The sequence below is a fragment of the Lottia gigantea genome (genome assembly GCF_000327385.1).
Source record: "Lottia gigantea unplaced genomic scaffold LOTGIsca_65, whole genome shotgun sequence".
NCBI classification, from domain to species: Eukaryota; Metazoa; Mollusca; class Gastropoda; family Lottiidae; genus Lottia; species Lottia gigantea.
Window position 1 is genome coordinate 478374 of NW_008710211.1, and position 15109 is coordinate 493482.

The window sequence follows — 15109 nt, forward strand, 5'->3', positions numbered from 1 at the left end:
ACAAAAGTAAGACGTAAAACTCCACTCATTTTATTTTTTGCTGTCTATATTATTAGCTCAATCAGGTGCAGTAACTATGTGATAAGGTCTCGTTACCACGCTCGGTACTGTTCACAGTTCTAGTTCATTTTGTTTCTGATAAAATAAGTAAGTCGTCTGATTGAAATATTTAAATTACGTTAATATATGTTTTGTCAGACGGTTTGGGTTTCATTAAGAAGTGTTCTATCTCGTATTTCGTGTGTACCAAATCTCATCTAATCTGTACCTAAATACTTGGAAAGTTTATTGTACACAATATTGTATCCATTCTTGTAACTGTTTTATTTAGATTCAATTTGGCTTTCATTAAAGATCGTACGCTATTCATTACAGTTCTGTTACTATCATATTTCTGATACTAAAGTTTCTGATATTAACGTTTTTCTAATACTAACGTCTTTCTGATACTCACTTGTTCTGATACTCACGTGTTCTGATATAATAACATCTTATACCAAACGATACTAATATCTTTCTGATACTAACACCTTTCTGATACTAACGTCTTTCTGATACTAACGTCTTTCTGATACTAACATCTTTATGATACTAACATCTTTCTGATACTTACGTCTTTCTGATACTAACGTCTTTCTTATACTAACGTCTTTCTAATACTAACGTCTTTCTTATAGTAACGTCTTTCTGATACTAACGTCTTTCTGATACTAACGTCTTTCTGATACTAACGTGTTCTGATATACTAACGTCTTTCTTATACCAAAAGATACTAACATCTTTCTGAATGTAACGTCTATCTGTTGTAACGTCTTTCTGATACTAACATCTTTCTGATACTAACGTCTTTCAGGTACTAACGTGTTCTGATACTAACGTCTTTCTGATACTAACGTCTTTCTGATACTAATGTGGTCTGATATACTAACGTCTTTCTTATACCAAAAGATACTAAAGTCTTCCCGAAAGTGACGTCTTTCTAATAGTAACGTCTTTCTAATACTAACGTGTTCTGATATACTAACGTCTTTCTAACTAAAAGATACTAACGTCTTTCTGAAAGTGACTTCTTTCTAATAGTATCGTCTTTCTGAACAGTCAAGATTTTAGAAGGGAATGTATTTACCACTTTGAAAGCAAACAGGCATTCGAAGGCAATTTTGCGTACATTAGTTGCATTTGACAGAAATAACACAAGACAGTTTCCTTCAGAAACTAAGAAGGTTCATTTGTCAACGCCTTTCATCTAAACTGTACATTTTAACATGAAATGCTTTTAAGAAACTCCCGCATTAGTTTAGTAGTCTTGTCGTGACAAACGTGACAGCAAGGGATTAAGTGCTTAATGAAACCAAAGATTCTTATCTTGACCAATGGTCAGCCTTGTCCTAATTCTCAAACACCAACTATATACATATGAACCCATACACGTGTTTCAAGCATGGTCGTATACTATAATATTTTTCTAAAAGGGACAGTAATAGAAGTTACCCGTTCTAAAGCCTACGATAAAATTGTCGCAGATACTGAATTTACATTGAGAAATACCTTACTAATCGCAAAAGTAATTTTTAACATTTTTGAGAAACCAGGCCTGAAACCAGTGGTCAATGGCTAAGTCGTTCGGCAATCTTCGGCAGTTTCCATACAGCTGAATCTGTTGTGTCTTAAGCATTGATTTGTCAAGTGATACTAATATTTATAGTAATAAATATAGTCCATAACTTTAAGAGTAAAATACTGCCACTAACTAGCTCCGAACAACCAGCCTCTGACCTATAAATTACCAGAATCACGTGACAATATAGATATAGTTCCGGTAAATAATAGCTTCCATTTATTACCATGTTAAATAACGGACACAATTTTATGGTATACTACTATAGTACTACAGAAGATGACAATGTAGATTGTTGAATCGTCGTGTGTAATAAAACTAAGGAGTAGTATACCATAAAATTGTGTCCGTTATTTAATGTGATCTCTATCCCAAAATGTCGCTAAAGGATTATTTTTTACCATGATATTCTGCACAGCGCTAGCAGAATTTTAACGGTATAGACGGTTACCTTTGTAGTTAAGTTAATCTGATCTATATATTAGTACACAGTTCCTGCTTAATTAACAAAATAAAACCATCATCTACCAGGTTTCCGTTCTAGAAGATGTATAGAATTACTGAGCTACTGGTATACGGAAACCATTAACTAGTTTCATATTCTCCATCTTTATAGTATTAAACTTATCTTCTATCAACGTGCTACAGGGATGTTTGGATACTCTTATACCGGAAGTACCCATACAGAATACCACAATCAAATCTAAGAGCGTTATCATGAAGATCCTGGGAGGTTTTAAAGAGCATGGTTCAGGGTAGAATAATGTTCATCAAATATAGGTGACATGATCAGGACTGCAGCCTAATCTGTTTGGCAAATTTCGTGGTAAAAATAATAAATGGAAGATTTTCCAAACATTGATTTTTAAAATTTTAACTAAAATATGATGAGCAGGCCTGTAGCCAGACTTGGTTGCTTTGGAAGTAATATATCCAGAGGGGAAATGATGTATGGTGTTTGTTTAGTGTTTAGTAATGCAATTGGTCGGTTTTAAAAAAAAAAGAAGCTCGGGAGGGGGGAATTTCCTGTAGCTACGGGCCTGGAACGTATAGACTTAAAAACCTGTTTTAAAAATCAATTTTAGCGATTGTCTTATCAGTTCAATGGAGCACTAAAAATTCAGAGAAAAAATCATCTAGTGACATAGAACCCCCGCCTAGGTTATAAGTCTGGACTAGTCAACAGATGCGGACAAGTGACTACCAGACCCTTAGCCAGACTTGATATTGTATAGACCTGCTTAAAAGACGCACCTGTGTACATAACGTTCTTGTATATAGTACGCATCGGTGTATAGTAAACATCGGAACATTGTACACACCTGTGTACATAACGTTCTTGTATATAGTACGCATCGGTATATAGTACGCATCGATATATAGCAAACATCTGAATATAGTACACACCTGTGTACATAACGTTCTTGTATATAGTACGCATCTGTATATAGTACGCATCGGTATATAGCAAACATCTGAATATAGTACACACCTGTATATAGTACACACCGGTATATAGTGCCCACCAGTATATAGCACACACCTGTATTAGTACACACCTGTATATAGTACACACCAGTATATAGCACACACCTGTATATAGTACACACCTGTATATAGTACACACTAGTATATAACACACACCTGTATATAGTACACACCAGTATATAGTACACACCAGTGTATAGAACAAATAGCTATGTTGTACGCACTATTATATAGTACACACCTATATGCAGTAGGCACCTGTGTGCAGTACGCACTATTGTATAATACCCAGTACTATACAATACGCACAATTGTATAGTACACGCTGGTATACAGCACGCGTCTGACATTGCCTGAATTTCTAACCTACTTATGAGTTTTTTTGCCCGAAAACTTGCCTTCGGGGCTGCTGGGCTGTGGGTTGCACCTGTATATAGTACACACCAGTATATAGTACGCACCAGTATATAGTACACATCTGAATATAATCATGTTCAAAATGTGCCATTGTATAGTATGTATACATCATTTATATCAGTATTGTTATTGATATTAACAACTATACTGTTATTTGAAGCCTGTACATATTTCCAATGTAAAGCAAAAAATAATAGTATACGGCCAAAAATGAAGTCGAGCATTCTTGAATCACGTGAGTTTCTGTTTGTGAAATAGGGCATGGCTGACCATCGTTCAAGATAAGAAAACTTGATGGCAATCTTTGATTTCATTAAGAACTTAATCCCTCACTGTCATGTATGTCACGAACTCAAACTGGACATTGCAAAGCACTCTGTAGTGTACTTGATGCAATAGCGTTGGGTAGTTCATTTCTAAATCGAGTGAAATTGCAGTAAATTGCATTTCAAAATGTCTAGTAACATTCCAAATACGTGGGAAATTGGACCTTCGTGACTTTTGTTTAGGTCGTTTCTTATTTATTTTTGCGACACTATGATGATTATCCGCTAGTCTACTACGCCTCGGCATGCACCTATTATTCACGAAGGGGCACACGAAGCGAATATTTTAGAGTGTATAACACTCTGCGGAACTTTTCCGGTGATTGGTACACAATGGTGGAGGCAACCATTCTAAACGTCACATGATATCAGAATCAGGTCCGTTTGGTTTCAGAAATATCGATTTCCCGACAATAAATGCCGGACATTGGCAGACGAGCGATTTAAATCGCCAGCGTAAATAATCGGTAGAAAATATCTAACATTTTCATGCCGGCGCTTCGTACGGACATACAAAAACCACCGTCGACATGAGTGAGCACCCGAGCGAATTTAAAAATTCGCCTTGATGAATGTGTGCCCCATACATAAGTGACATCAGAAAGACGTTACTATTAGAAATACGTTACTATCAGAAAGACGCTACTATCAAAAAGACGTTAGTATCAGAAAGACGTTACTATTAGAAATACGTTAATATCAGAAAGACGCTACTATCAGAAAGGCGTTAATATCAGAAAGACTTTAGTATCAGAAATATTATAGTAACAGAACTGTAATGAATAGCGTACGATCTTTAATGGAAGCCAAATTGAATCTAAATAAAACAGTTACAAGAATGGATACAATATGGCCTACAATAAACTTCCCAGGTATTTAGGTACAGATTAGATGAGAATGGTACACATGAAATACGAGATAGAACACTTCTTAATGAAACCCAAACCGCCTGACATAACATATATTACTATTATTTAAATATTTTCACAATCAGACGACATTACTGAAACATTATTTTATCAGAAACAAAATGAACTAGAACTGTGAACAGTACCGAGCGTGGCAACGAGACCTTATCACATAGTTACTGCACCTGATTGAGCTAATAATATAGACAGCAAAAAATAAAATGAGTTTTACGTCTTACTTTTGTGCACCGTGTGAGTTAATGAAGATGGACAACGTCATGCATTGTGTAATGAGGGAAATTTTGACAGGACAGCGGCATTAGCCTAGTCTTTTTAGGATTTCCAACTGTCGAGGGATTATAGGGACACGGTTTATTGTGCCATACGAACGACTAGACGCTTTTTCATAGTCAGCCACTCTTACCTGCATCACTGTCAGGGGGGAACCGGGTTGAAAAATCTGAAGGTTTAATCTCGACCTATGATTGAATGCAATATGTTTAGAGGGTGATTTACCTGCAGCACTTGGAACCTGAGTTTACACTACTGTAACGTACCTAGGATCAGACGGAGGAAGTTTGGGAGGTATATTTGTCCGTATTCAAAAAACACACTGTGAAAAATACGATAATGTTTATTCCAGTATAATCTTGGACAACGTTATCCCATAAAAAGTCGAAAGAACAGATTAAAGGGCAAAACGCTGACATTTTTATGCCAGCGCTTCGATTAGGTGAGAAAATACGCTCATATGTCGAAATATCAGAAATATGATAGTAACAGAACTGTAATGAATAGCGTACGATCTTTAATGGAAGCCAAATTGAATCTAAATAAAACAGTTACAAGAATGGATACAATATTGTGTACAATAAACTTTCCATGTATTTAGGTACAGATTAGATGAGAATGGTACACATGAAATATGAGATAGAACACTTCTTAATGAAACCCGGACAGCCTGACATAACATATATTACTATTATTTAAATATTTTCACAATCAGACGACTTACTTATTTTTATCAGAAACAAAATGAACTAGAACTGTGAACAGTTCCTATAGATTTCGAACCTTTTGTAACTTCTAGTCTATTAGCTTTCAACTCCGGTGCTTTTAAGCCTACAATTTCTTAACAGGAAATTAAATCTTTTGGGTATCTGATAAATAAATCAATTATATAATTACACCCTAGGAATGTCACCTCAATATTCTCAATTTGTAAAAAATAATAAAACTAATTTATACCGCATCACGATAAACCTCTCAATTAATTATTCATTTGACAAAAACATCACACTAAGTATGATCAGTTCTGTCACCCGTGATAGTAATTTGATCATATGAATTTTGTCGACGACTTTTCTCATCAAATTCTATCCGACGAGTTGACTTCTGTCGACATGCTTACTGATATTCATGTATAATATTTAAATCTTCCATTAACATTCATTAAATTGGTTAGAGAGGTCTCTGAATGAGACAGCATATCATGTCTCATTCCCAAATCAAACTTTAGATGTTAGGACCAGAGTTGAAAATTGTCAGTTTTATTTCCAAAAATCAACTGCACACTAAGAATTATTGTATTCAAGGATAAAACTAGAAAATTTACAATTATTTGAATCAAGCCATCAATGTCACATAACGTTAAAGAGAGAAAATTGAGTGCATCCTAATTATGAAAACAAAATTGATGTGGGGTGAAAACTTTAGATGTTAAGACCAGAGTTGACAATTGTCATTTTTTCAAGTGTTCGTGCATTTTTGTTATATATCATCAAAAGAGAATATTAAGGCCATTACTAATCTGAAAAAAAATCAAGCCCCTGTGTTTATTAGAGAATGTGGCATAGGTGTCCAAAGTAGCATTAGTCAATTTTCAATGAGCTATAAATCTGAAAGTTGATGTTTTTCAACATATATCAGCATATCCAGGATATTCTACACTGAAAATTGCAAGGTCAAGGCCACGAGAAATAGAATTTTGGATTTTCAAAAAAATTCGAACGGGCATAAAATAAATTTAAAATTTTATTTCTTACAGGTTTTAGATAAAGTAACAAGGTTTTGATATACACCAAAATCATACATATCGGGTGATAAGTGGCGAACTTATTAAGAGGAAAGGACAAAGGACATAAAAAAAACCTGAGGTAAATCGGTCCATAAATAACATCTACAGCTTCCAAACGAAATTGTACACATTATGCAATATGTCACTTCCGATTTAGCAAATTTTCAATTTTTAATATTCATCGGGCAAGGCCGAAAGGTTAATTTGACGAACGTTTAAGAGGGATCTAACTTAAGTGGCTATATTAAAAATAAAAGCTAATAAAAAAAACGGAACGAAATATTTGTCTACTTTTAATTAGACCGTCTCTCAAATATTCAGTTATGATTCAATAGCGATTGCTGAATGCTGAATATTAACAAGATTTATTTTTTAAAACAGTCTATCCAAATATGTTTTTGTGGGTACTCGGTGCATCCTAACTTCCTCATCAAACGACGGATAGAATTGTTTTCTACATTTAACCACCCACCCATTCTTCGACCCTTTTCAACTAAAAGCTTGTCAAATTGTGACAACAGTACCAATCCAATGTGCTTGTGCCTGTAATTGGACATCTCTCCGAACATCCCCGTTACTCCGTAGTTAGTTTCTAGAGTATAGGCAATTAAGTTATTGTCCTCGTCAAACATTGCCAGTGATTGGTAATGCTTAATCAGCTCTATGCAGTACTCTACACTCCCTTCACCACTATACTCTACGTTGTTCATCACAATTTCAGCATGGTCTTCTGTTAAGGGTCTCATAACTAGTCCCTCGGGGACCGGCCTGAAACAAAACATGTTATACAGTCATTCAACTTATTGCTTCAGTCAAGCAAGAAAGGTTTTCTGGGTTCAACGTATCTTTATACGCCCACATGAAATTGGGCGCGTATATTGGCGTAACCCATGTCCGTCGATCGGTCCGTCGGATGGTCCGTCGGTTCGTCCACAATTGCCCGTAAACACTCTACAAGGCACAATTCTTTGGCAAAACTTGGTGTGATTGTTTGTAATCACACAAGAATGAAACCTACTGAAAATCAGAAATATTTTGTATGAATTAATGCCCTTATTCTTGAAAACGCCTTTAATTTTTAGCCCGTAAACACTCCAGAAGGCACAATCCTTGACGGAGTTTGACTAATCTTGGTGAAATTGTATATTATCACCCCAATAAGTTCAAAAGAAGTGTATGACTGAAGAATGTATATTTCACACTGGTGATTGTTACTGTACAGCTAAATGTTTTATTTCAAATTCAAAGCTTCCAGTGGGCGTATATTACCTTGACTGGCAAGCTATCTTATAAGTTGTTTTTATGACATGTTCTTTACGCTTTATAAATTTTGTCTGTTTTATTAGTTGATAGAAATATCGTTTTCTAAATGATGTTATAAACCTCGTTCAAAATTTGCCAGTTCCTTTTCCAATATCTTCATTATCCTGTGAGGGAAAGTGTATTTTGTAGACAATTTTATAATCAGTGTACTTACATACTGGTCATTTCCCTGTCCGCAAACATTGCTAAATATGTAAAACTTAACTTCGCATGAAAACCGTGACTGTCGGCTGCCTCGGATATGACGTCATATAAATCCTCCCTAATATCTTGAACAAAACAAAACACATTTTGAATGAATGAATGAATGAATGAATCAATAAATAAATAAATGAATGAATGAATGAATGAATGAATGAATGAATGAATGAATGAATGAATGAATGAATGAATGAATGAATGAATGAATGAATGAAAATTATTTATTTGAAGGACAGTTTTGTATTATGTTCTGAAGTTGTGTTAATAGCTTTAGAAGAATTACCAGCAAATTGTATGATAGGCGACGTCCATTTGATTACATCCGAATTTTTCAATATTTCTCGTAGTTTTTCTCGATCCTGTGTCAAAACAGAATGATGATTATCGATGAATTTCATCTGAAAAAAAAACCCAGAGAAATATATAAAATCTAATGAAGCCAATGGTCTAAGGTCACTCCTTATCAACTTTAAGAAACGCTCACATCAGTCTCACATCGATGATCAGAGAATTTCACTCAGGGTTGAATTAGATCAAACATTCTTTCGTTTTATTTTAGATTTTATTTTTAATGTAACCGTTAAAGTCTGGAAAATTCCAGACTTTAAACAAAAGCTTACCCTGTTGTTGGTGTTATCGGGCCTCCAGATGACTGTTGAGAAATTTGGCCATGTATCTACCAAAAAATCAAAACCACACAGTTTCTGAGATCGGTTTTCTAATTTACATTTCAGTTCTCCACAAATCTATAAATATTGTCAATAAAAAAAGAGCGAAAATTATTTTTATTAGCTTTACATTTAATATAGTTACTTCAGTTAATGACAGCCATCTTGAACGTTCGTCAAGTTAACCTTTTGACCTAAAGTGATAAACACCGCGTCACAAAATGCCAGCGCTGGAGAGGGTAGAAATCTGATTGGTTGAATCAACCGTCATCGAGTTAGGTCACAAGATTAATTTGACGAACGTTCGTTAGACCCTTACAGAAGTGACTATATCAAAAATAAAAGCTAATAAAAAACAGAACGAAGTTTGGTCTCGACTGTTAAAAGGCCCAGACCTAGTTGCACAGAATCGTATTAGTCCTAGATTAACTGTGTGAATAGTTTTAGCAACGAATCTCTTCGATGAAGAAAATAATACTGGAAAAGACAGGACTCACCTTTATGTTATCTGGAAACAAGGGTCGAAGCCTCTGTAACAAAACCGGCAGTTGTGACCTAGATAATTTCACCGCCATTCCAAGATGTCATGAAACCTTTCCGATTAAGGACCACAATTACAAAAAATATATTCCAAGACACAATGAAATGGAGATATCCTTTCTAATTTTTAAGATATATCTATACTTATATTTATCTAAAGGGACGGGTGCGCCATTTTGGGGTGTCGATGTTAGTCCTGAATATATGTAAATAAATAGTCTTCAGAAGTACTAAAAATGTACGAAAATCGAATAACTCCTTTAAAAATACTTCAAACTAGGAATTGTACTCACTATTTCTATATATGTCTTTTCTATATATCACAGAGTATTTTAAATTGACGAGTCGTCATTCTAACATTCAAACCTGGATAACTCTGGACACATGGATTTAAAAGTTCAAATTTCGACGGTGAGCTGTGATCACTATTACTGGTTGGCTTAGCTAAACAAATACCGTTTCTATTACCCCTTTTACACTGGGCCCCGATAAAGAGAGCCTGGCCCGGATCGGTGCCTGGCTCCGATCAAAACGTCTGCTTACACTCGCGTTCTGTGATCTGGGCCAGGCCCACTTTAAACGGAAATAAGCGTGCGCTCTCTAATTAAAAAGATTACAAAAGGTCCACTAGGAGTCAAAATGGTGGACAATAGTAGATTTATAATGGCCGCCGATACAGAAGTTGTAAACCCTGCACATGTGCAGAAGAATTTTTAAACGGAGCCAGGCACGCATTCGTTTTACACTAGTTAAAGTGAAGTGGGCCAGGCACCGATCCGGACCTGGCCCACCTCTTATTGCGGTGCCAGGCCCCGATTAAATTGGCTCGCTTTATTCCGTTTACACTAGTAAACTTGAAGTGGGCCAGGCACCAATCAGGGCCTGGCCCACTTTATCTGAGCCGAGTGTAAAAGGGGTATATGACTAAAGTATGACTGGTAAAAAAATGGCGCATCTGTTCCTTTAACCAAGACAATTTTACGCTACTGACTTATCAGTTTTTCTTAACAAATATTTATATCGTTGACCTTATCGGAATTGATTATACTAGAAATTGTTTTGATATCGTTAGGACGTGATATAACATAACTATTATAGCCTTTTAGGTACACCTCTAATTAGTAATGGCTTCGAATTTAAATTTCACATCTGAACAGCTTGGTGAAAATGGGATTAATACACATGCAATCGTCATTGTATTCCCTTTTATCAATAGGTAACTTTTCAGAACGATCATACAACATATTTTGAATCTCTACCTCGACTTAATGAGTAGAATTTTTAAAAGAGCTTACTATTTTAATTTATATTTCTTTGTGGAAATACCAGACATTTTTCAGGACGAGATTCAAACTGGCTGTGAACTACGTTCGTGCGTGTAATTTCCATGTAAGAACCATACGTAGTTTCGTATGTTTTTTGATTCTCCCGAGAAATTGGAAGAGTTGGTTGATCAGATAGGTAGTTTTCTTCTGTTAATTTTCGATATTTTTTCATTAGATCTGGAATAATATCAAAAGAAATTTTCGACCACTGGATCACCCATAATTCTTGTAATGTAAAGAATAAATGTTAATTTATGTATTGAGTGTAACACCAAAAGCCTTGTATAACTTCAGTGCATGTAAATGCCACAGGTCTGCATGTTTATAGTAGTTATGTAATATCACGTTCCACCGATATAAAAACCAGTTTTAGTATTATCAATTCCGATACGGTCAACTCCATAAATTTCTGTAAAGAAAGACTGATACGCCAGTAGCGTTAAAATAAGAAATTGAACTGAAATGGAGCTTAAAGTCACCTGATCGGACAAATGAAGGGAAATTTTGCCAGGGGCTCTTTTTCGATTATTAACCTTCCAGGTTTCTTTGACTGGTACAGTTTGTAATTCACAAGACCTCAGCTTATTGTGCCATCCGATCGACTTTTGCCAAGTATACCCATCCGGCCTGCATTACCGACAGAGAGTAAATACAGGAAAAATACAGTGATTATCCCTGACCAAGCGGTAATTTCTCTGAGTAACCAAAAAAGAACTTGTAAAACTGTGGTCAACACCTAGCTATTCTTGGTTAGAAAACTAACAACCGAAGCGTCGTTCAGATGACATAAGCGCAAAAATGGGGACTCACTCATTATATTTCAGTGGTTTGCAGCCTTCACACCCCCGGAACCAAGGCTATAATATGTTATCAAGGCTCAGATGATATATGACTCGTGTTCCGTTGTAACACCAGGATAGATTTCTTAAGTAATCTCTGACAACAACCACCTGCATAACAAATTGGTTACATGTAGTATTGCATGTTTCACCATGTTTCAACAACATGTACATTCAAACTTTATCCTTTATAACTGTTTACTCAGTCTTGTAGTTATTCGTGTCTTCCTGTTGTTTTGTTTACAATAGTTTAAGGAGATAGTCAACATGCAGACCAAATAAATAAATACAACTTCAATATGAAATCGCTAATATATGTGACTAATTGTAAAAACAGTTTCTGGTTGAATGCAAAGTTAATTTATTTCATATGCATGTTCATCGGTAATTTTCACAATCGGTAACACTCGAAGACTTCCATGAAGGTATTTCTAATTTTGCATCATTTTCCCGGGTGGGGGGGGGGGGGATTAAAAGAATTCAAGGAATCGACCTCGATCAAAGATTATGTGCAATTCTTTACGATTAGATTAGAGAGCGCAAATCTAATATACTCTCTACTATAATCAATATTTTCAATACATCAATTGTAGAGCAATATAAAAACACCACTGTTAAAATAGTACTCAATACATCAATTGTAGAGCAATATAAAAACACCACTGTTAAAATAGTACTCAATACATCAATTGTAGAGTGATATAAAAACACCACTGTTAAAATAGTACTCAATACATCAATTGTAGAGTGATATAAAAACACCACTGTTAAAATAGTACTCAATACATCAATTGTAGAGTGATAGAAATACCACTGTTAAAGTAGTGCTCAATACATCAATTGTAGAACAATATAGAAACACCACTGTTATAATAGTGCTTAATACATCAATTGTAGAGCAATATTGAAATACCACTGTTACAATAGTGCTCAATATATCAATGAAAGAGCGACATAGAAATACCACTGTTAAAAAGTGCTCAATACATCAATTGTAGAGCAATATAAAAACACCACTGTTAAAATAGTACTCAATACATCAATTGTAGAGTGATATAGAAATACCACTGTTAAAATAGTACTCAATACATCAATTGTAGAGTGATATAAAAACACCACTGTTAAAATAGTACTCAATACATCAATTGTAGAGTGATATAAAAACACCACTGTTAAAATAGTACTCAATACATCAATTGTAGAGTGATATAAAAACACCACTGTTAAAATAGTACTCAATACATCAATTGTAGAGTGATAGAAATACCACTGTTAAAGTAGTGCTCAATACATCAATTGTAGAACAATATAGAAACACCACTGTTATAATAGTGCTTAATACATCAATTGTAGAGCAATATTGAAATACCACTGTTACAATAGTGCTCAATATATCAATGAAAGAGCGACATAGAAATACCACTGTTAAAATAGTTCTCGATATATCAATTGTAGAGCGATATAGAAATACCACTGTTAAGATAGTGCTCAATGCATCAATTGTATAGCGATAAAGAAATACCACTGTTAAAATAGTGTTCAATACATCTATTGTAGAGCGATATAGAAATACCACTGTTAAAATAGTGTTCAATACATCTATTGTAGAGCGATATAGAATTATCACTGTTAAAATAGTGTTCAATACATCAATTGTAGAGAGATATAGAAATACCACTGTTAAAATAGTTCTCGATATATCAATTGTAGAGCGATATAGAAATACCACTGTTAAGATAGTGCTCAATGCATCTATTGTATAGCGATAAAGAAATACCACTGTTAAAATGGTGTTCAATACATCAATTGTAGAGCAATAAAGTAATACCACTGTTAAAATAGTGTTCAATACATCTATTGTAGAGCGATATAGAAATACCACTATTAAAATAGTGTTCAATACACCTATTGTAGAGCGATATAGAAATACCACTGTTAAAATAGTGCCCAATACATCAATTATAAAGCGACATAGAAATACCACTGTTAAAATAGTGTTCAATACATCAATTATAAAGCGACATAGAAATACCACTTTTAAAATAGTGTTCAATACATCTATTGTAGAGCGATATAGAATTACCACTGTTAAAATAGTGTTCAATACATCAATTATAAAGCGATATAGAAATACCACTGTTAAAATAGTGTTCAATACATCTATTGTAGAGCGATATAGAATTACCACTGTTAAAATAGTGTTCAATACATCAATTATAGAGTGATATAGAAATACCACTGTTAAAATAGTGCTCAATTCATCAATTATAGAGTGATATAGAAATACCACTGTTAAAATAGTGCTCAATACATCAATTATAGAGTGATTTAGAAATACCACTGTTAAAATAGTGCTCAATACATCAATTATAGAGTGATATAGAAATACCATTGTTAAAATAGTGCTCAATACATCAATTGTATTGCGATATAGAAATACCACTGTTAAAATAGTGTTCAATACATCTATTGTAGAGCGATATAGAAATACCACTGTTAAAATAGTGCTCAATACATCAATTGTAGAGCGATATATAAATACCACTATTGAAATTGTAATCGATACATCAATTTTAGAGCGATATAGAAATACTACTGTTAAAATAGTGCCCAATACATCAATTGTAGAGCGATATAGAAATACCACTGTTAAAATAGTGCTCAATACATCAATTGTAGAGCGATATAGAAATACCACTGTTAAAATAGTGCTCAATACATCAATTGTAGAGCGATATATAAATACCACTATTGAAATTGTAATCGATACATCAATTTTAGAGCGATATAGAAATACTACTGTTAAAATAGTGCCCAATACATCAATTTTAGAGCGATATAGAAATACCACTGTTAAAATAGTGCCCAATACATCAATTTTAGAGCGATATAGAAGTACCACTGTTAAAATAAAGCTCAATACATCAACTGAAGAGCGATATAGAAATACCACTGTTGAAATAGTGCTCAATACATCAATCGTAGAGCGATATAGAAATGCCACTGTTAAAATAGTCCTCAATACATCAATTGTAGAGCGATATAGAAATACCACTGTTAAAAAAGTGCTTAATACATCAATTGTAGAGCGATATAGAAATATCAACCTAAAAAAACATGTGTTTGCATAGCGTGAAACTCTTTTTTTAAGGTTCTGTTTTAATATTAATATAAACTTGTATTTTAACGTGCAAACCCCGAACCACAGAGTAATTCATGTGCCTTTAGATCTGACCTCTCGACCAGTATCGGTGTGGAATCTAAGGGCCATATGCAGTGCACGTACTTTACCTAAACTTTGACTAAAGTTAGACTTATGCACTGGTCGATCTTTACGAAAGTCGTGCTTAAATTTGACTATAAAATGTAGAAAATGAAT

At 34.3% G+C, this 15109-nt stretch overlaps 1 protein-coding gene across 1 annotated transcript; it reads left to right on the forward strand.

The window, feature by feature from the left end:
* Nucleotides 1-13292: 13292 nt before the first annotated feature.
* On the forward strand, nt 13293-14861 carry LOTGIDRAFT_129444 (hypothetical protein; the record flags this gene model as incomplete). The annotated part of the gene is made up of 3 exons (XM_009064781.1): nt 13293-13487; nt 13596-13930; nt 14165-14861. Coding segments are annotated over 3 exons (1227 nt in total), but the record flags the coding sequence as incomplete, so codon positions are not given.
* Between the last annotated feature and the right edge of the window lie 248 nt (nt 14862-15109).